Genomic DNA, 23509 nt, shown 5'->3' with positions numbered 1-23509 from the left:
ACAAGTAAGAATTTCCAGGAAAGAATCTATCAACTTAAAAAAACTTAACTTTTAAGTATTTTGTTTGTGAAAGACATACTGCATTTTCCAACTATTAAGTAAGGGGGGGAAAACTCACTTTATCATATAGCATCCATCCAACGTATTTCAAGTAACTATCATTTAAGAATGTGTCTGGATACATTTTCATCCAGGTGCCCATTTCTTCAATACAGTTAGCTCGGATTTCTGGAATAACATCACTATAAAAAAGGGAAAGAAACAGAGGTTATAGTCTACTCATAATCAATTCAAAACACAGATGTGTTTGATTTATTTATAGTATTTTAATACCATACGTACTCCACTGATATCACTTGATTAATCAACTTGCAAGGGCTGTTAGCTAATGTATAAAATGACTGTTCAAAATGTGAAGCTATTTAGAAATTCTGCTTGTGATTACCAGTCACATATGGAATACCACCTTTCTCCACTTCATTGTCTTTCAAATTCATTGGACTAAACGTAACACCACCCCCAGTACAACATTCTCTGGGGTTATGGGAATGGTAGTCCAATATATGTAGAGGGCATCAGGTTTGGGGAGATGCTGCAAGAATTACTGGATGATGTAGCTTCCAAACAGTTTACCTGCATATTGGAACATATGCATACCCTGTTTCCCTGAAAATAAGACCTAACCTGAAAATAAATCCTAGTATGATTTTTCAGGATGCTCATAATATAAGCCCCACCCCAAAAATAAGCCCTAGTTAAGTGAAACCCTGCCCTCCACCACTGTGCAGCAACCAGAAGATGACATGACTGTATTTGAATAAACGTAGATTGTTGTACATGAAAAAAATAAAACATCCTCTGAAAATAAGCCCTACTCCTTTTTAGAGCAAAAATTAATATAAGACCCTTTCTTATTTTCAGGGAAACACGGTATGTGCCTCTTCTCCCACCTGTATTCAAGATGTTCAAATCCTGATTATAGGATCCTTCCAAGAACCATAAAGATTCTTACCGATAGCGTTGCAGAAAGGTCCCTTTGAAAATAGCATTCATCATGTTTTCTATCTTGGGCAGTTTCTGTTCATACTGAAATTAGAAGAATAAAATCTTCTCTTTACATGAGCAAGGTTTTATTCCAATAGTAAAGCTTACTTCACTGAAAACTTACAAAATAGGTATCAATCTATATTTTAAATCATGGAAGAAGCAAACATTTAATAGGACAAGGAAAGAAAAGAAGCTGAACCAGAAAACCTGGTTTGTCTCTCATAATATTTAAAATAGAGCACAGCAAGATGGGGGAATTAGGAGTGATCCAGGTCACATTTAAGATGTGCTTATCTTCAGTGTGATCTCTTTTATCTTGCACTTAAGTAATCCTTCCACTCATATGGGAGACATTTCTCCCCCCGCCCCGGCCAAGAGGATTCGGACATTACTTCAGATCATTCAAAAATTTTCCCCCTTTCAATTGCTAATGCCCATGCCCCTTCCCCTGCATTTTGCCATAGTTATCATTTGCAGGCCATGAGAACTTTTTTATTGTTGTTTAATTTAGTAAGTGGAATAGAACTACAGCAATATATCAGCCTAGCATGGATACTCCCTTATATCTGAAATAGCGCTGCATCACTTAGATTTTTTTTTTTAATTGTGAGAAAAGGAAAATAGAGGAGAGGGTTTCTCCACCATCCCCTCCACTGTCATAACCCACTGCAAACATCACAGGGTTGTCACTGAAGAGAATGCCATTCACAGCTCTATTTAAGAGAGAGTTAATCAACCACACAGATTGCGGAATGGAATAAGGAAGGCTCTAGTCACTCTAAATAAACTACAGTCCCATCACTATACCAGAAAGAAACAGAACAGCTCACAAAAGGGATGGAATGGGTCTCTCTTACTTAAAACACATGTGGTTGCCAGAAAATAGGGTGAACCAATGTATACCAAAAGGGAACCAAATAGCGAGCTATATACTCATTTTCTGTTGTAAATAAACAACAGCACTCAAATCACCTTCACTGCCCAGGTAAAGGGGGTGTGTAGCCCTCCAGATAGTGCTAGGCATCAATTCACATTAACCCCCAGCAAGCATGGCCAAGAATCAAGTTATGGGACTTGCAATCCAAAATCATCTAGAGGGGTCATAGGTTTCTCAGGCTGGCCACTGCCAATGGTACCTTTGTCTGTTACATTATCAATTTTGTGGCATTTATATCTAGAAAAACTGTACATGGCACATGCGTGTGACAACTGGCTCCACCCAAACCATCTTTCTGGACCACAGTCATCATCTTGACTCATAACTGTGATAATTACAAATGATTAACACAAAAAAAATTCTTAAATGGCATAATGTTGCAACTTTCTAGATATGTCCAAAATCTTCACTTTTTACTGCTATAATATGATGTAGCAAGAAAACAATCAACCAGTTGTTCAAAATTAATTCATACACCTTGAAGTGAGAACATAAAATTATTTGCTGATGAGCCATTGGTGACACCTTTCCATCCCATTATAAAGGAGCCTACTTAAGTATTACTTATTATAATGATCAACAACAGAACATTTAGTTTTATTTGGGCACAGAATTTCCTACATCAAAAATAAGCACAAGGCTTGACTAGGAGTTCTCTTCACATCAAAAAAAGAAGCAGAGTTTTAACCCCATCTTCATTGCATTTTATTTACTTGATTCCATCAAAAGGGAACATGCACAAATACCAAAGTCAGATCCCACATTTCACTTCTGGTTTAGAGCACAAAGTCTGATCACATAACCCAAAGCAGTTCCCAGAAAGAAAAAAAGAAAAAAAGACAATTGAAAATTTTTATGAGCCAGCCAATCTTTGTGTTTATCACTAGACATGGGGGTACTCATACATGAATACAACCGCACAGGTAGCGATAACGAGGGTGCAGCCCGCTGGGGCCGGACTGTCCACTCACCCTTCCACTGCTGCCGTGGGCTCCACACTCCCTTCCTATCGCTCCGGAGTTCGTGGTCAGCTACCCACTCCTGGCAGGAGGTGGGACAATGAGCCTCCCTGCCAGGTTGAAGAGCAGCTCACAGACTGGGTGCTCCGGAGTGATTGGAAGGGAGCACGGAGCCTAACACAATGTCAAAAAGTATTTTTGGTGTCTGGTGGTGCCCAATATACCACTCTCACAGCAGGGCAATATCCATAAGCCAACTAAAAAACAGAGGTGCCCCGAACAAAAAATAACTATGAAGCACCATTCACATTTCTTGAAAAATAGCCCAGACAATTGCTTTGTGTTTGGGTGAGAAGTAGTTATGTGATGAAAAAAGGAGTCAACTTCAGGGATTTTCCTTTGCCTAGTATTACTCTGTGAATGGCAGTGAGCAGAACAGGGTATCCAGTAGACCATCTTGACTGCTGCCATTGGTGTTGTCAGCATTCAGGCTGCCCTTTGCTATGTGAAGCTTGGCATCCTTTTTCCTGTTGGCAACACAGGAATAATATTGTGCAGCAAAACATGGCCATTTCCTGGCTTTTGGAATCATGGGTATAGAAGCACAATATCCCACATTCATAAACCAGTGATTTTTTTAAAAAAGAACTAACCCATTTCCCAGTATGGTGCTTGGAGGAATTAAGTCAGGCCCAGAAGACTCAAGTTCAAATCCACACACAACCACAAAGGTCACTGGGTCAGCATGGGCCATACACTTAATATTTGCTTCATCAACATCACTGGGTGGTTGTGAGAAAGAACCATGTATACTGCCTTGAGCTGCCTGGAGGAAAGGCAGGTTGCAAGGAGGTAAAAAGTGGGCAGGAGGTTCACTTTTCTGCATCATACTGTACATAGCAATTTGCAAGCTTGGGTGCTTGGTAAACTGAATGCCACTACCTTCGACTTCTCTGAAATCCAGTAACTAACAGCAACAGAACAGATAATTTCATGAATGATTATTCATTTCTCTACCTCTCTCTTTTTCTTCTCTAGCTGGTCCAGTCTAGAATTGGTCCTCTTGCCTGCAGCCCTGCTCTTTTCCACTTCGTATAATCTTTCCAGGTTACGCTTACTTACATCTAGATTGAGTCTGAGGTTTACAAGTGCAGTCAGAAGCTTCATAGCTGGAAACAAGCAAACAAAAGAAACAAAACTCCAAAATTCAAATCTAGAACTTCAGTTTTCACAGCTCAGTGTAAAAAAAATGCAAAAAAAAGTTAAACAGTATTTTTTTTTCTTCATTGTCTGATCATAACTACAATTGTGTGGGTTATATACTTCACATCTATCACAGAAATCTGATTTCTTGGAACAAAATTCTGTTGTTGTTTTGTAGCAGTGAATATTTAGCGAAAAACAATCAGCAACCTTCCTCGATTCAGGACATTTGTACAATTTTAGGTCATGTACTGTACAATTTCAGCATAGAACATTTCATCAATTTTTCCCCAAATGACTTTAAAAAGATAAATATTTTTCTGTAAAATTCCTGATACTACATAATGATGTGCGATACAGTGGTTCCCAACCTTGGGTAACCCAGGTGTTCTTGGACTGCGATTCCCAGAAATCTTCATCATCAGCTGTGCTGGTCAGGGGTTTCTGGGACCTTCAGTCCAAGAACACCTGGGTTACACACGCTTGGGAACCACCCGTATAAAAAATTACACTTAGTTAAAAAGTAGTATTATTGTCTCTGCTCTTACTCTATGATTCTACGTCACAGCATATTATTAAAGGGTTTCTTAAATGATAAGCCTATTACAACTGGTTAGTTACAATATTTACCGGTATGTATCTTTTTATATTTATCAATTGCTCCTAAGGATGCTTTATGTTCAACTACAAGGGCTTTTAAATTGACCTCAGTCTTCTTGAGTAAAGTTTCCAATGGAGCACCATGGTAAAGTTCATTTCTTCACTCTCCAAAACTTCTGATGTCTCCCTTGACTCTAACTCAATTTAATACAGTGAACAAAAAAAAAATCTAAAGGCGTTACCATCAATTTCTCATTATTTTATCCTCAAACAGGACAGTGGAATCTACAGATTCCTCCAACTCAAAAGGAGAAAAACCATCAGTAGTTAGGAAGGAAATGGAAAATGCTTCCTAATTCAGCTCCCATTTGAGTATCTCCTTGAAAAACCTGCCCCTTTGTGAGGGATTTGATACTGCACCAACTGATGGCTGACAAAGAAATATCATCTTTGGACGAGACTAAGCGACCTCAAAGAGAACCTCTTAGTCTGAACAGTGGATAAAAACAGCAGAGTAGGCTGCTGTAGCTACAAGGTCCAAAAGGAACCTGCATACCATTGATGGAGATTCCAAGATACTACTTGAATGAGACAGGGAGTCCTCAGAGTAAATGCATTTTAAGCACTCCTAATAGGTCACACTCTACATATCTAAATTCCTTGCAATTAACCCTGCAGCGTCAGGACTAACAGACAGCAATGAGTCTGAGTGAAAACTCAGACTAGAACAAATCATGCACAATACTTTATTCTGTGACACCTAATTCAGAGGAATCATGAATCCCAGTCCTTCTAGAAGGAATGTGATGATACAGAAAGATAGCTGTAAAATCATTCATTCTCCTTACATCAAGGAAGGGGAACCTCTGGCCCTCCAACTGCTTTGGACTTCATCTTTCAAGAGATCCAGCCAGCCTAACCAATGATAAGTGATTGTAGGAGTCCTTAGATGTCATTAGTGTAATACCTCTACTGAACTCTTTAGGTTCCTCAATTCTTACATGGGTGGGCATTTCATCTAGTGATCAGTAACCATGCATGAAAACCTCCTCCCTGTCCTGATGGAGTCTTAGTGCCTTGCCAATAAATGGGGAATCAGACCCTCACAGCTTCAGTATAGGACTGACAGAAGTAGAACAAAGGAGAGGGAGGATGCTCCAAGTGTTTGAGTCACTGCGAAGTGACAAGAAGAGAATGGGAAGGGCCAGCAACTTCCATTAATTCCACCACTAGATCAGCACTACCAATACAGAAAGTCAAAGACAATATTTGTTTTTCTTTTAAAAAATCACCAATATGTATTTTAAAGTACCTATTCAACTAAAAATTACAAATTGTTTCAACAGAAAAGTCACCTTCCTTAACTAAGGAACGCTCACACATTCCGTACAAGAGGTCCTTCACCTTTAATTACTGCATAAATTAAGAAAATTTCACAAGGAAAACTGTAAGAACTGTGACACTGTGACAGGAGGAAGTGCACCTGCTAAAATCCAGGTTGATATGCAGCTCCTGAAGGGCCATTTTCACCATCAACTTACCAACACTCCCTGTCTTTTAACTAGTCTGGCCAATACAAACTAATAAACTTTCTGCTCTCAGACAATTAAAACCAGACCCGCCATTCCCACCTGCTAATGTACTGGTGTGCCGGAATGCTCTGACCATAGAATCTGCCAAGCCTGTCAGGAGAGAGATGACGGTGTCCATCAGATAGCTGTCATAAAGGATGCTGTACTGGCACTGCTGGACTAGCACCGCGGCAAACTCGCAGAAATTAGTTTTAAACTTCTTCCAGTAGGGCCCTGGCTTGATAAGTGGATAATCTTCATTGTCCTGCACAAGGAAGAGGAAAACAGCAGTAGACTGACAAAGCTTGACAAATAGATGTAAATGTAATAAAAAAACCTGACACTCTTTTGATAGCGGGAAGAGGCCTTACCTCATGACAGAGAATTATTTATTTATTTATTTATTTATTTATTTATTTATTTATTTATTTATTTATTTATTTATTTATTTAATATCCCGCCTATCTAGTCGTGGTGGACTACTCTAGGTGGCCAACAACAGAGATAAAATACACTAAGATAAAACAGCAAATTACAAAACAATTAAAAGTAAAGAAACAATAAAGGAGAAAAGAAAATCAAAAGTAATCTGGTGAGAAGGCCTGACGAAACATCCAGGTCTTTAATAGATTCTTAAAGGTACCCAGCGAGGGAGCTCCGCGAATACCAGGAGGTAAATTATTCCACAGGCGAGGAACCACCGCCGAGAAGGCCCTATTTCTTGTTTTCTCTTTTCGGGCCTCCCTCGGCGTTAAGCTCCTCAGCCTCACCTCCTGGCTCGCCCGTGTGACCCGGGTAGAACTTGGTGGGAGTAGGCGTTCCGCCAGGTATCGAGGCCCTAAACCGTTTAGGGCTTTATACGTAAGCGTTAACACTTTGAAGTCGATGCGGAACCTGATGGGCAGCCAATGCAATGCGGCCAGAGTGGGCGAAATATGTTGGAATTTTTTCACTCCACTGAGTAATCTGGCCGCCGCATTCTGCACCACCTGTAATTTCCGCAGCAACCTCAGAGGAAGCCCCACGTTATTCAAAGAACGAAGGTAAAGCAGGACTGGGGAACCTATGGCACTCTAGATATTAACTGATTACTACTTCCATCCCTGCTCACCATTAGCCACGTTGGCTGAGACCGATACAAACAGGATTACAATGATATCCAGAGGGCCAAAGGTTTTGCAGCCCCACTAGTGGAGGCAGCTGTGTGATGGCTCATGACACACAACTCATTAGGCATTGACTTACAGACTCTCAGCTTGGCTCTTCCTACTCATAAAAAAAAAAACTACAGGTTCAGGGGGAGTTCAGAGTCCAACAGACTATGTTACATATACAGTTTGCTATTATCCATGTTTTTTGGCATTGGCAAGGGGGATTGGAACTGATCCCCTACGGATACAGGGGTCCTTCTGTGTTTGTTTCAAGGCGGGGAATGGGGAAAACACAACACACATTTTCTGCTTTCTGCCATTTTGATGTTTTTGGACTTCAACTCCCAGAGTACCTGGTCAGCAGCCATATTGCCTTGGGTTCTGTGAGCTGACATCCACTACAGCTTAAGGGCAACTTCTTAAGTCATAATGTGTCCCTTGAGACTGACATCCAAAACTTCTGGGGAACCAAAGTCTAGGGACAGTATTTTTTGATTTATTTTACCAGAAGTAACATAACAGTCCATTCTACTTTGCAGGCACCAGAGAAATATCAGTGTGATGCACCTGAGAGAAAGGCCTAAATCAGAAGGCTCTGAGGTTCAATTAGGCCAGCCTCCACCCAAGTGTCCTGTTACTGCCCAAGTGACAGATCCGGTGCATCCCTTCTGAGTAGGACACTTAGCCTTCTAATTTAGGCCTTTCTCCCAGATTATAAAGCTTTTTCAACAAAACACAAAATATTACTATGTATCTGTTTGTTTATTTGTTGGTTGGTTGGTTGGTTTAATGTATATACCACCACTCTGGGTGGTTCACAACAGAAAATAAAACAATAGTCAACAATAATACTTTAAAATAAAATAACATCAAAGAAATATAAAATAATAAACATACACTACACACTATAAATTAGAAACATTATAAACTTAGAAGTACCGCACATAGAAAAAAGACAGCAAGTAGAGATGGGGGTATTTGTATACAAATACGAATACCCTTGCACAGCTGGATGTGTCCAGCTGCAGTGGCAGCCTCACTCATCCGTCCAATCACTCCTGGAGCTCCGCTCTCTTCCTGCTCGGCTAGCGACTCAACAGCCATGCGGGGAGACTCGCCCTCCCTCCCACAGCCTGGAATGGCCAGGCGAGCAGGAAGAGAGCAGAGTTCCAGGAGCGATTAGAAGGATGAGCGTGAGTGGATGGGCCAGCCCCTCGTTAAGTCCAGCTGTGCAGGGATATTCGTATACAAATACAAATACCCCATCTCTAGCGGCCAGTGATGGGGCCAGACAGATATCAGGTGGGAGTTGATGCCACAAGTGTAGCGCAACCACCAAGAAGGAACAAATGAGCAGGGTGGGCAGAATTCCTTGGAAGGAGGTGTTCTGCCAGGTATCAAGGTTCTATGAATCCTACAAAACTTTTGGCACTCTTTGAACAACCAGAGCACACCTGTCAGGCATTTAGTATGTTATATACCTGGCTAAAACAGTGAGGAATACCCTGGAACCACTTCTGTGACAGGTAGAGATGCTAAAATGTGTAGCAGCAACCTCATAGAAGAAGAGAAAACTATTCAAATGGATACAGCCTGGAAACTCTTGGCATAACATTGTGAATCTAACAAAACTGGAATATAAATGAAACAAATAAATTACCATATCCACCGGCCAAGTCACAGTCAAAATCCAGGGATAAGCCATGAACTTTTTATACTGCAATCCTGTTTCCTATAATAATAATAATAATAATAATAATAATAATAATAATAATAATAATAATAATAATAATAATAATAATAATAATAATAATAATAATAATAATAATAATAATAATAATAATAATAATAATAATAATAATAATAATAATAATAATAATAGAGGCAAAACAGAATGTAAGTAACAGCATCTTCAGTCGCAGCCACACTGACTCCACTGAAAAATGGGCCAACGTGTCTGGAAATTTCTTTGTTGAGGAAAGTTGATATATAATAGTAATACATGGGAAGGTATCTAATTATATTCAGACAAACCTGACCATTTTTTGTGTACCAGATAGCACAACCAAATCATCTTCAAAGCTAATACTGTAACTCCTCCATATGTAGGGAAGCCTCCAATAATGAAGGCAGCTCATAGTTAAACTCTGCGCCAGCTCAAACTGGAATAAACAGCTGGTACCCTCAGGTTAAATTCACCTCCACACATAGTGAAGACTACCTCTTTAAATTTAGCATTTCCCCACTCATCCCTGGTTGCTGCTGGGAAACACAGGGAAATGTAAAAGATGAGAATGAAAGGACTGCAAGCTTCATTCCATTATCTCACAGAGGATAAAGGAGTGAATCAGGTAGCAACTCAAGGTTTATATTAATATCTTTCTTAATCCAATGTAGATATATATCACTGACCTTAAAGACCACTAAGACAAACTTCTATATTACTTTGAATATGACAACACTTTTCTTATATTCATGCATATTCTTCTGAAAGAAGAATGATATCTGCACCTTAAGGAATTTGCAATAATTGAAAACTTTCCAAGAATTTGTTATTTGTAATTTGAGTTAGGACCAACTTATAGGGACCGTAACAGGGCTTTCAAAGGAAAAGAGTTATTTAAGGAGTGGTGTTACCAGTTTCAGCTGGCTGGATACCTCAGTGGCTTAGATCTCTGGCTGCAGAGCCAGAGGTTGGGATTTCAGTTCCCTACTGTGCCTCCTGCAAGTAGAGCCAGCCTGTGAGGCCTTGGGCAAGCTGCACAGTCCCACAGCACTCCCTCAGAAAAATGGAAAGGTCCGGATGAATAAAAATCAATGATGTTTTAAAATCAAACTGATTTAAATCACAATTTAAATCAAATCCACCTAGGAACGGTAAACCACTTCTGAGTATTCTCTACCTGGAGAACCCTGAAAACCATCACCACAAGTCAGAATTCACTTGAAAGCACGTGATGGTAATGATTTTACCAGTTCCACACTCCCAGTGAGTTTCTATGGCCGAGCAGGGGTTCAAACCCAGGCCTCCTGAGTCTTAGTCCATCACTTTATCCATTACATCACACTGGGTATCTTTCCAAGAATTACTGATATATTAAAAAGTTTCCAAGGCCTAAGAAGAGCCAACGGAATAGGAGAAGGGAGACCTACTTCATCAAATGTCTCTGTCATTTTCTGCATCACCTCACAGTTTTGCAAACTCTGGAACATCTCTGCGGTAACCATTCCTATGGAAGGCACAATGGGAAAGAAAATTAAACTGAACACAGAGTGCAGCCATGCACTTAAAATGACTTCAAAAATATATATAAATATATATAAATCAGAATATTAACACAAATATCTATTTGCCCATACATTTTCATTATTTTACTCTGACCTCATTCACCGTCTTTCATTACAAGCAATCAGCACAATTTTATGTTGTCATGGAAATTTATTTATTTATTTATTCATTCTATTTATATCCCGCAATATGACCACTCTTATTAGCAAGGAGAGGGTAAATTCATTCCTTGGAAGTCTATGAAGAGCAGTGCTTGATAACTGAAATTGGCTGGATGGGAATAGGGAAAGCATCAGCCAATAGAGGAATTGGCCGTAGCTGTGAAAAGCCTCATCTACAACCTTGAAGGTGGAAAGAATATTATGAGAACCATCCCTTGATAGTGTCTTACGGTACTGAAATTAGTGCCTCCAGGCTTATCTGATTAGTTATCTTACCAAAGTTTTTGATTCGGTGGTTTTGGAAAGAGCAAAGTCTGACTGCTGCAAAGGGTCAAAACATATAGAGAAGGGATAATGGGATATATGGGGGAGCAGAAAAATGAATCACTCAAGCTTAAGCCCAGCTAATTTCTACAACGTTGTGCTTGTTTAGTTTCATCTTTCAGGAAACTGCCATCTATGCCTGTCACTCCAATGAACTCTGTGTACGTATGGGAACCATGCTACACCTTACTTTGCAAGTATAACATCTAGGCAGAAGTTCTTCCCAGTCACTAGTACATTGAATTCCCCTTGGCAAATACCCACACCAGAACATGCAAGGATAGGGTGGCTAGGTGGTCAGGGATCCTCTCCGTGGTGGCCAGTACTGTGACATATGTTTTCTCTAACTAGGTTCAAGGGAATTAATCCAAAACCAATGTACAGTATATAGGATTGCTCTGACTCTAACTCTTCTCAGTAGTTCCTCTTGGTATATACAAGGATAAGGTATTCAAAGATTCACAGAATCATATCTCAGTAGTTCTATTTTTCTAATCCCCATCTTTACATGTGAGTGACTCTCCTAGACTTTCTTTATCATCATTTGACTTTGTCTTAATTTCTTACATTCCAACATCAAAGAATAATTTGCTTTATAAAGATTTGCATTTACCACTATTCCTTTCTATTTCCACTCTGAATTCTGTTTCCAGAGCTCTCTATAGAGAATCCAGGCTTTATCTGCCTATATCAGGGATGAGTGATTTCATAAAGGCATTTTTTTCAAATGCAGCTCAAAGCCTGTATTTCCAAAGGGAGGGGCTAAAGGGGAAGAGTGTGCCCAGAAGTTAATTTGCACATGGAGGGCTGGCAAATGTCAAAACAGAAAGTGCTTTTGCAAACAGAATAACAAGTTTCACTTGGGGGAAAATTTAAACTGAAAAAATCCCTCTTATACCATCTAGTCATGGTTTGGTATTTTTAAGCAGGTGGAGCATTAGCAATACTTTGGACCCTCAGAAATTTGGAAAAACTGACAAGGAAACTCAATACAGGGCACAAAGGGATTTTCTGGGTTATAATATTATTTTCTCAGCAAAGTTGTGGCTTTGGAATATGGGGAGCTGCAGGCCTCAGGAGGATGAAAAAATGGCCCACCAAGCCACACACGAGCTGCCATGTTGCCCACCACTGGCCTACATCAACCCCACACCGGCAGATAAATCCCAGTTCCTAAGTAATAGGGGTAACAAATGAATTATTTACACTCAGAGGAAAGTTTGCCTGTTGTCCCTCAAAAGGCACAGGAAGCAGATTTACCTTGACAACCTGAGCACTGAATGAAGAAGTTGATGAGGTCAAGAAGTGCCACGTCTCTATCTTTTTTATAAGCTTCAATCCAATCATCTACCACAGTCTGAAACATATTTCAAAGAAGGAAGAAATCAAAAACTAGAAACTTAAGTGTTTTCAACCAGGAACTTTAAAAAGAAACACTTAAATTCAAAATTTTATTCAGTTGGTTCTACAAATAAATGAAAGTTAGATGCATTCATAAAGCCAAGTACAGTGGTGCCCCGCATAGCGAAGATAATCCGTTCCGGAAAAATTGTTGCTGTCCAGATTCGTCACTATGCGAAAAGAAAAAGCCCTTATGGGCTTAAAACTCACCGTTCTGCGAAAATCCTCCATACGGCCGCCATTTTTGCTGCCCGGTATGCGAGGAAATGGCGCAAAAACACTGCGGGTGGCCATTTTTTCCAGCGGCCATTTTGGAACCGCCAATCAGCTGTTTTTAAAACATCGCTATGCGAAAATCGGTAAGTGAAACAGCTTACCGATCATCGCAAAGCGATTTTTTACCATTAAAAACACTGTTATGCGATTGCAAAAATGACTGCAAAAAATCCGTCGCTATGGGGATTTGTCGTTAAGCGAGGCACCACTGTATATTATAAAAGGTATTAAAGCAAGTAATGAAAAATACAATATTAGACATAGTACAAGTAGCATATACAGAACCTGACATACAACCAAGGCTTACTCTACACAACATAAAATCATCTGAACCCCTACTTCCCAAACTTTTTAAAAAATAGGCATCTTACTACTAATACAGCCATTCTCTCCCTCCACGCAAAAGGCTCATCAACTGACCAGGTAAATTAAAACATAAGAATCAAATTATTTTTAACTTCACTGTTAACACCGATGATGTTACCACTGTAATATCATCGAAGCTACCAACATGAATTTGGCCCAACTCCGGGAGGCAGTGGAAGACAGGAGGGCCTGGCGTGCTCTGGTCCATGGGGTCACAAAGAGTCGGACACAACTTCACGACTAAACAACAACAACAACACCTACTATCTAACATAATAAAGGGTTTCCTGCCAACTCTCACCACACAAGGACTTAATCGTTTCCACAAAATAATCCCATTCAATAGGCCATAAAGGCTCCTGGCAAGGAAATCTGGCAAGCTAATTTTAATATCTACATCTCTGATACCTCCAAGAAAGATACCTACCTGCATAGCTCTTTTGCCCATGCTGACCACCTCAAATAAAGTAACTGCTTCAACTACTTCACCATTTTGTAGCTGGTTTGACCGCCTAGTACCAGAAAAGTTTCTTCTCCTGTTTTCACATTGTTCTCGAATTTTTCTTTTCCCTCTCTAAAGCAATAAAGATGAAATACAATCCATGACACAGCAACGATGATCAGTGCACACATATCGAACTGCAGAAGAATAAGATTGGAAGCCGAAACTGTAAAGAATCAATAGGCTATCTATTCCAATTTCCTAAGGAATTTCCACATAAGATAAATAAAAACTCACCAGTGAATGTTAATAGGCAGCAGTAAACTGTGATAACTTACCCATGTACAAAAAGAGTTCGTACACGGGAGGAGGGAGATAATTATTTATGGGCATTCACGTCTGCAGTTGCAAGTATCTGTATGTGAATATTAACTTTTGCCAATTTTGGACATTCAGTAAATCAAACCATTCCAAATAGATCTCTGTTGTTGAGTCCAACACAGTGTGAAGTCCCCAATCCTATTTTTTTGCTCCCCTGTTGATGAAGTTAGTCGTGCTCACTGTCTTTTAAAGGATTGATGGCCACATGGTCAGAGTTCTCTGGCATTTATGTACCATCTTTGCGCTGGATTGAGTCTCTCAGACCTCAGTAGTGCGTAGCATAAGCCCTTTGAACAAGTCTGACCTAAAAAGAACACTTTGCACTTGCTTAGTGACTGAACAAGTAAAGACACCTGGGCTTTGTGATTCCTTAGAACTCACCAAAGGTCAGTTAGAAAGGACTCTGAATGCAGTGGTACCTCGCAAGACAAATGCATCGCGCAGTGAAAAATCCGCAAGAAGAAAGCGTCTGGTGAGTTTTTAGGTGATTTGCAAGACGAATATATTTTCGTCTTGCGAAGTGCGGTTTCCCATAGGAATGTATTGAAAATTAATTAATGCATTCCTATGGGCCAAAAAGTCTGAAAAAGTCACTTACCATGTAGGGAGCTGGGGAAGCACCATCGGAGGACTGGCGGGAGGGGCCCCCGCCACAATCGCCAGCTTCGGAGGCTTCCCCTGCACCATTGGAGGACTGGTGGGGGGCCCCCACGTGGGTATCGCCAGTTTCAGACGCCTCCCGGGGCATTTTTGAATTTCCTGCCCTTTTCCCCTGCCTTTTGCCGTTCAGAGGCTTGCCCAGCACCATTGGAGGACTGGCGGGGGACCTCTGAAAGCGGCGACTGCCACGGGGGGTACCCCCGCCAGTCCTCCGATGGTGCTGGGCAAGCCTCTGAAGGCTTCCTCACCACCATCGGAGGACTGGCAGGGGTACCCCGCAACCACGATCGCTGCTTTCAGAGGTCCTCCGCCAGTCCTCCAATGGTGCAGGGGAAGTCTTTGGAGGCCTCTGAAAGCGGCAATCACGGCAAGCCCCCCCCCCCGCCAGTCCTCTGATGGTGCTTCCCCAGCTCCCTGCCTGTTAAGTGACTTTTTCAGACTTTTTTGGCCCATAGGAACGCATCAATTAAATTTCAATGCATTCCTATGGGAAACTGTGGCTCGAAAGACGAAAATTTCACAAGATGACATAACTCACAGAACGAATTCTTTTCGTCTTGCGAGGCACCACTGTAGTAGCTAGCTTGTGGCCCTTGCCACTTCCTGGATTTAGCCAGACCTTGCTGTTCAAGAGATCAGTACTCAATAAGCATTTTTAAGATTAAATTTTTATTAGAAAAATAAAGATTCGTAGAAAATCAGTTTATATTGCAATAGCATAGCATTCAGTAACATATTCAAAGATTATTGCAGTTAAATAAAATAACTATTTCCCAACTAAAATAACAAACCTCTGAAAGCTAAATTTAGGGTAGGCTAAAGAGGGCAAGCCCCCCTCTTTCTTTCTACTGCAAGCTACATGCTCACCATCATCATCTAGACAAAATCCATCATCAATCTAAATCCATCATCAGTAAGAGAATAATGGAATAAAAGAAGCATTTCACATAACACATCCTCCATTTTCTACTTTCCCAAACTCCTCCCTTCTTCTTCGCCTCTCTAGCTGTTAACCGATTAGATTTAAGAGGTTGTTCCACCTCTCTCCACCCCTTATTCCCATGTGTTGTTTGTCTTCTCCAGTTAGCTCAGAATGTTGTCTTCCACAGCCTTCAAGATACCTCGCTCCTGGCTGTAACTGTCTGCAGGAAAACATTCTCATGGTACTTGAGAAAAACACATTCCAAAGTCCTTCAAATCATCTTTACACAGAACCATTTTGACTCTGTTTTATATTTCTCTTGACTACAAATCCCATTCTCATGACACGTTTCTGACCACATACCCCATGATCATGACAGCTCCAACACATATGGGAAACTTACAAGATTTTTAATGTTGCCACTTCTTACGCAGCTGCCATTCTGTGCAGTGGATTCAGGGGCAACCTCATCGCGGATCCCATTTTCTCTGAGTTATTTTGAACAAAAGAAGAAAGAAAACTCACAGGGAGAAAGACAGCAATTTAAAGATGCTTCTGGTTTTTATTTTGAAGTGTTCACTTAAAAATACAGAGACCTCTTAGAGGAATAATTTGCTGGTTAAACTCAAACCCCAAATGAGGTGCTGAATATTGAAAGTAATTTTTTTCCTAAAGTAATGCACATCTTACAGATTTAAAAAAAATAAACCATCTATATTAGTTGCCATATCAGAGCAAAGCTGAACTACAGACAACATAGGACCAAACCAGATATCATGTCAAAACAAGTCTCAACCAATTTTTATTTTTTATGCAAAGCAACTTCAAGAGATTACTAAATATGTTCATTTACTAACTACACATCCTCTAAAGTCCCATCGGCTACTTTTTTCCCTTTGAGAGAAACATTTTTTTTCCTCCTGAAGAAAAGTATTCCTCAACTCCCATTTTCATTTAAAATAAACCACGTACAAGAAAATTGTCCATGTATTTCCCAAGCACCATTTGGTTTGACCAATGTTTTGGATTAGTTCTGTGCCAAAAAATCTCCCCCACTGGAATTTGGCCATTCTCATTCAGTTTGATAGGAGAAAAAATGTTTTGAAAAGAATTTCAAAGGAGGAGAAATCTAGAATTAATTTAGGTGAGTCTCAGGATTATTCTGAGCTTCAGGATTCAGGTGCTTCCCTTATTTAGGAGACCATTTTGCAGCATTTTTAATGGCCATTTTCAGTGACTGGTAGCTCACAACCACCACCATGTTCTAGTGGTTCCCAACTTCCCAGAAACTCCACTCAGAACAGATAGTGTTGAAGGCTTAGGAGAGTTGCAATCCAAGAACACCTGGGTTACTCAAGTTTGGGAACCACAGCTAGAATGACACAAAATAAAGGACACTGTGAGGGAGCCAAAACTGTGGCGCGTCTGCCAGGACAGTTGTGGTTGCTGCCACTTGCAATGGTAGTTCAAAAAGCAAAAATCCTTTGGGGAAGAAAAGAAGGAAGCACTGTATCAACCAGTGCTCATAGTTTGCCCTGCCAGTAATGAACTCTTGGGGAAACTCTCTTTCCAGTAGAAAAATGCTGGGAGAAAGTCTTCTCATAAATACGGTGAGGAATTTCAAAAGGGCAGTTGTGCACAGCTAGTCTTTTCAATGAAATAACTTTGAAATCCACCATATATTGACCTGCCCTAACATTTTTAGATTAGAAAAACATTTTTAATATAAAGACATTTAAATTAAAGAAGTTAACCTGTTAAACAAAATTTATTTACTTACTTACTTAAAATATTTATATGCCACCTTTGTTCTAAAGGGTCCAAGATGGTTTACAGTATTAAAAGAAACAAAGTTTAAATTAAATAAGAAACTATTGTGATATTAACAAGCATAATTGTTGTTGATATGTGTGCATTAATCTCCTGTTTTAAAAAAGCCCCATGTTTTCAAGGTAGCTTGAACTTAAACATAGCCTTGCTTACTAGTACAGGCTTGTCTTCTTTAATTAGAAGACAGTAGCAGCAAAACCAAAGACTGCATGCTGTATCTTACTCAAATTACCCAGGTTGTAAACTGACAACGCAAATGCCATTTAGCCTAGTTTATTTCTTCCCACAGATAACAGTTAGTGACTGTCTGTCTCAAAGCAAGGTACATGTTTCAGTTGCAATCATTAAATCTGATGGAGTTATATTTTACAATGCAAGTGAATGTTCGTTTGGGAAGAGCATCACCTGTGAAGCTAACCGGCCAAAAGATTAGATATTCTCACTCTCACTCTCTCTTGATTAATTAAGTAGTCCTTCCACCTGTTTTACTTTCCTGTATAAAAACCGAATCCTCGTTATTAGCCTCACCCGCTCCCACACTGGATCCAGCTTTACCCAGCCTACCTATTTGACTGACTGGCCAACATTGACCTGCCTCCTACTCTTGTTATTTTGGCCTAGCCATTTTATCTTGTTTTTATTGTTGGATGTCCCTGGTAGCATTCCACATATTTTGTATTTTATGCTTTTTCCCCCCTCTTCTACTGAGTCCCTCCTTTTGGGAGCTTTTTCTCCAACATATTGGTATGTACTGTTCCTTTTGTGTTTAACTGGAAGTAAAGTTGATGATTATTACTATTTTACAAATGGATTATGAGTTGTTATTTCTAAGCCAGGCATATGCAGATGAGTAGGTGTGTATATATTTGGAAACTTGCTGTTTATTGAATGCCTTTTCCCTTTTTTGCTCCGGGCTAGTTTTTGGTGCTTACTGCTGTGGAACTAAAGGAGTTAATTAATATAAATAAATTTTCTTCAGTGTGGAAGGGATTGTCACTCTTGAATTGGCCTCCTCAGCCACACTAGACGGTGTTCCAAGTCCTCCATACAGAGCACGTTACCATAGTCTTTCAAGACTGAAGGATGCCTAACTAACTCCATAATCCTAAAATCCTAACGAGTGACACACACAAAAAGAGCACAGGAAACAGCTCATAATTTTTTACCAATAAAAGTACTACTCCTCTTATGTCTTACCTGTGGTTGGGGAGACTGGCAACGGAATTAGGCTCTGCTATCATTTCCACTACATCTTCTCAGCAGCATGGAAAGCAAGCTCCCCTGATCAGCACTGAATAAAAGCCGCACAATTTGAATTCTTCAGCTGTCAACACAGATGCAATAGCAGAAACTGCATAAAATGGGGAAAAATTACAAAATTATAGGCATTTTAAAATACAATGTATTATTTATTTATTTATTTATTTATTTATTTATTTATTTATTTTCTATCCCGCCTATCTGGTCATATTAGACCACTCTAGGCGGCTTACAGTCAAGAGCAACAACATGAAAGCAAAACATAAAATCTTATTTTAGCAGTGTGATTAAGGCAGGAATGAAATAGGCTTTATTTTTAAATGAACCTAAAAGATAGAAGTCATGGTCAATTAAATAATGTTCATGAGACTAATACTGTATTCAAACTGCATTATGCCAACTTTCAACTATACAGGACACTTCCATGGAAGATATTTCTATTCTGTTTATCACTTTTGTATTCTTACCTTCTTTCAAGAAGTTCAGCAATAGTACATGATACCATCTTATTTTATCTTCACAACAATCTTATGAATTATGGTTGGCTGAGGGAAGATTACCTTTCAAAAACATTCAGTAAATATCAAAGCTCTGCAAGGGACAGATTTCCCTAGCCCCAGCCAAACACTCTGTCTAGTAGATCAGTGGTCCCCAACCTTGGGCCTCCAGATGTTCTTGGATTTCAACTCCCAGAAATCCTGGACAGCAGAGGTGGTGAAGGCTTCTGGGAGCTGTAGTCCAAAAACATCTGGAGGCCCAGATGGGGGACACTGTAGTAGATGACACTGATTCTCAATGTTTTTGGAACATAAAATACTATGCTGGAATTGATCCTTCTCTACAGATGTTCTGAATAACCAATACATGGAGACATACGTAAATTAAATCCTGTTCAGACATTATTATTAGGGCATATCTCAACACATGATGTGAAGCAGGACCATATACTGTAGCTCCACAACATCACCTGTGCCATCCACATAGAGCACTAAGGAGTGTTAAGGAATGTAGCTGTGTGCACAGATGTCTCCAACACAAGCCAGAATCCTGGCCGGCCATTCACCCACACAAAGCCCTCCTCCACAAATGCTTGCACTTTAACATCTGGGGTACATAACCTCCTGAAGTCACAGCAGCAGGGCAATGTCATGCAGCCCCACATGAGCACTCAGGTGAGACCTTTCTCAATACCTACACAGAGAACGCTGGCATGGTAGAGTGGCTAAGGCTGCAATCTTCCATAAAATAACCCCAAGAGTAAGTTCTATTAACCTCTATGGAATTCTTTCTACGTAGGTCTGTATAGAGCTGCATGGTAAGATACTAAGCTGTGAATCAGGCAGTCCCACACCTCTCTGTTCAAACTCGTTAAGAGTGTCAAGTTATACAGTGGCCTCCCAAGGCAAGACAGTAACAGAAAAGCTCAGTTTGAACATGAAAAAACTTGTATCATGGCACATCTGTCCTTGATACAGTACTAATCAACATTCCAGGTCTCAAGGAAAATGGAAAACAGAAATGCATGGCCAGCCTTACACTAACAAAGCTGGGGGATAATTACAGAAAGCATACTTGGGACCAACAGAAACCAAAGTGGATAGATTTCCTATGATTGGGAGCTAGATGTTATAACCTTTTCATCAAAATCTGAATGGTACCATTGCAGCAGCATCGGCAAAGAAATCTAACCATTTAAGAAATAAAACATCAGAAAAATACATCCTTACTGGATTCTATCCTAGAATTTCTCTAACACACCCATGAATTTACAATGCTTCCTAGCTTAATTAGAAAGTAACAGATAGCCAACCACATTTAAAGCAAAGCAAACTAGATGCGTTCTTCTACAAGGAGGCAGGCAACATGCAGCCCTCCAAATGTTGTCTGACGACAATTCCCATTGGCCAAAACCCAGCATAGCCAATAGTGAGCACTTACATGGCCCATGCATTCCAATCAAACTACAGTACAAGAGGGCAGCCTACAGTTAGAGTGCCTCCAACATTTTACTGGAGAATGCCAAGACATGTCTGGGAGCTGGATAGATAAAAATAAATGATTTTTTTAAAAAAATTCATTTAAATAATAATTGAAATGAAAAATCAATTTGCTTCTAAATTGACAAAAAACTGATTTTTTTATTTAAATCAAATCCACCCATTGAGAGCACAGTTGGTGTTCAGCTAGACAACAAATGATAATTTAAAAAAAAAAGGTGGTCTAGAACAAGGGTGTGACATTGATATGTAGAAGTGATATGAAAAACTCCACAGAAAGGTCCTAAGGAAAAGGAAGATAGAAAAGTAGAGTCATTTGTCATGTGACATCAAGTTGGAACCAATTTATACAAACCATAACATGACTTTAAAAGTAACAGATATTTAAGGAGTGATTACACCATTTCTATCCTTCCTCTAGCAAGTTTCTGTGGCTGAGCAGAGATTAAAAATCTGGCCTCCTGAGTCTCTGTCCCTCATTCTATCCACCACACCAGGTTAAAAAACATCATAGTATCTAATAAAACAGAAAACGTAAAAGCAGTCAGACCTCTGCATTGAAGTAATGTGAGCGGTAATAAATTGACTACAATCAATTTGAACTAGGGACATCTGGCAGTTTCTCTTCACCTTAAGTGATCCCAAGATGAAAGGAAAAGGCATGTTGGTAAGCAAAATGGCAAGGGATATTCCTGTACATTAAAAAAAATCTACTATCCCTATGCAGCCAGGGTGCAACAAAGCAACAACATTTCTACAACTTTGTGTTGTTGTTGTTGTTGTTTTGGCCATTAAGATTTCAGCTTGGTGCTGAGTTAGCACACTTGCTGTTGTTGTTGTTGTTCTTTAGTCGTTAAGTCATGTCCTACTCTTTGTGACCCCATGGACCAGAGCACGCCAGGCCCTCCTGTCTTCCACTGCCTCCTGGAGTTGGATCAAATTCATGTTTGGTAGCTTCGATAACACTGTCCATCCATCTTGTTGCCTTCTTCTCTTGCCTTCACACTTTCCCCAAATCAGTGTCTTTTCCAGGGAGTCTTCTCTTCTCATGAGATGGCCAAAGTACTGGAGCCTCAGCTTCAGGATCTGTCCTTCCAGTGAGCACTCTGGTTTGATTTCCTTTAGAATGGATAGGTTTGTTCTCCTTGCAGTCCAGGGGACTCTCAAGAGTCTCCTCCAGCACCACAATTCAAAAGCATCAATTCTTCGGCGGTCAGCTTTCTTTACAGTCCAGCTCTCACTTCCATACATCATTACTGGAAAAACCATAGCTCTGGCTATGCGGACCTTTGTCAGCAAGGTGATGTCTCTGCTTTTTAAGATGCTGTTGCGGTTTGTCATCGCTTTCCTCCCAAGAAGTAGGTGTCTTTTAATTTCGAGGCTGCTGTCACCATCTGCAGTAATCATGGAGCCCAGGAAGATAAAATCTGTCACTGCCTCCATATCTTTCCCTTCTATTTGCCAGGAGGTGATGTGACCAGTGGCCATTATCTTAGTTTTTTTGATGTTGAGCTTCAGACCATTTTTTGCACTCTCCTCTTTTGCCCTTGTTAAGTTCTTAAATTTCTCCTCACTTTCTGCCACACTTGCCTGAGCTACCAGAAAAACAACAGATTGTTTTGCCACTGCCAGGGATCTGAAATGACAGCTAGCAGAGAGTTTTTAAAATCAGATCAAGAAATGACAGAAAGGTTGCTCTAAAAACCATCACTTCCAATATTACGGTTAAATACAACACAAAGAAATCTGCATCTTATCTGCAGTTTAAACCACCACTGTGTGGTATGCAGAGCGTTCAAGGCAAAACAGCTGACCTCTCCCAATCACCCCAGTGCCAGTCAAACAAAAATATAAGGGTAGATGACAACACAAAGTACAGAAATGGAAAGGAGTTAAGTTGCACCGTAAAATCAGGTAAAATAGATGCCCTTCTCGCACGAACAAAAGGATGCAATGGCCCCCTTTGGCCAAGTGCACCGGGGCTCCGAAGTCTTACACTCTGCCCGACAGGCAGAAAAAACAGACACCGATTTGCCACCAGGGAAGGAGAGATTTAAAAAGGGGGGAATAATAAAGTTTTATCGCTTACATTTTTGTCCTACTAAAGCCTCAAGAGCGTTGAAAGAGAAAAGGCGCCGACCTCTCCAGCGCAAAGACACTCGAAGAGGGAAGAGAAATTCACTGCAAAGAAAGAAAGAAAGAAAGAAAGAAAGAAAGAAAGAAAGAAAGAAAGAAAGAAAGAAAGAAAGAAAGAAAGAAAGAAAGAAAGAAAGAAAGAAAGAAAGAAGAGAGCGGAATCAAAACAAGAGAAGCCGCCGTGCAACAACACGGAATAGGAAAGGCTGCGGCGCCTGGTGCCCGCGCAACCAGCGGACACCCCCCCCATCTGCCGGGCAGCAGAAATAAGGAATGAGGGTCCGCCCAAAACCCATTCATTCCCGTGTATGCACGTACAGTACACACGTACATACACACACGGCGTTCGGGGACCGTCATTGACGCGCATGCGCGCTCCACCTACCCAGCCGCCCGCGACGGCCCCCATCTGGGCCCGGCTCAGGTTCCGACCGGCAGGGAAGCGCTCCGGTCCGCGCGTCAATCACCGGCCTCCGAAGCAGTCGAGGACCCGCCCTCTCCCAGCTGCTTACCTAACGAGACGAACTAACCCGAGAACAGCCGAGCCCCGCCCTTCTGAAGTCACGTGCCACGGCCTCGCCAATAGAGGCGGACAC

General features: G+C 40.5%; 1 protein-coding gene across 10 annotated transcripts in view; it reads right to left on the bottom strand.

Annotated features, from left to right (window-relative positions):
* The window catches only part of LOC110080686 (cohesin subunit SA-2), a 74911-nt gene extending 51473 nt beyond the window's left edge, over positions 1 to 23438 (bottom strand). For 5 of the 10 annotated variants that reach the window (XR_012085233.2, XM_072994417.2, XM_020796799.3 and 2 more), the window contains exons 1-11: positions 23299 to 23437; positions 18718 to 18871; positions 16094 to 16178; positions 13713 to 13859; positions 12503 to 12599; positions 10622 to 10698; positions 9129 to 9200; positions 6378 to 6582; positions 3961 to 4112; positions 1013 to 1086; positions 119 to 242 (exon numbers count right to left, since the gene is read on the bottom strand). Coding sequence is in view for 9 of the 10 variants with exons in the window: in XM_072994417.2 (XP_072850518.2) it covers positions 119 to 242; positions 1013 to 1086; positions 3961 to 4112; positions 6378 to 6582; positions 9129 to 9200; positions 10622 to 10698; positions 12503 to 12599; positions 13713 to 13859; positions 16094 to 16178; positions 18718 to 18761 (1077 nt within the window). In the remaining variant the exon portion in view is untranslated. Of the gene's footprint in view, positions 1 to 118; positions 243 to 1012; positions 1087 to 3960; positions 4113 to 6377; positions 6583 to 9128; positions 9201 to 10621; positions 10699 to 12502; positions 12600 to 13712; positions 13860 to 16093; positions 16179 to 18717; positions 18872 to 22866; positions 23129 to 23244; positions 23269 to 23298 lie in introns of those variants that run through there. The other 5 variants (XM_072994418.2, XM_072994422.2, XM_072994421.2 and 2 more) reach the window with 5 other exon arrangements.
* Positions 23439 to 23509: the final 71 nt, after the last annotated feature.

Source organism: Pogona vitticeps, chromosome 3 (assembly GCF_051106095.1).
Source record: "Pogona vitticeps strain Pit_001003342236 chromosome 3, PviZW2.1, whole genome shotgun sequence".
In the NCBI taxonomy this organism is placed as follows: domain Eukaryota; kingdom Metazoa; phylum Chordata; class Lepidosauria; order Squamata; family Agamidae; genus Pogona; species Pogona vitticeps.
Note: the sequence above shows the minus strand (reverse complement) of the source record. Positions and strands in the feature narration are given on the sequence as shown.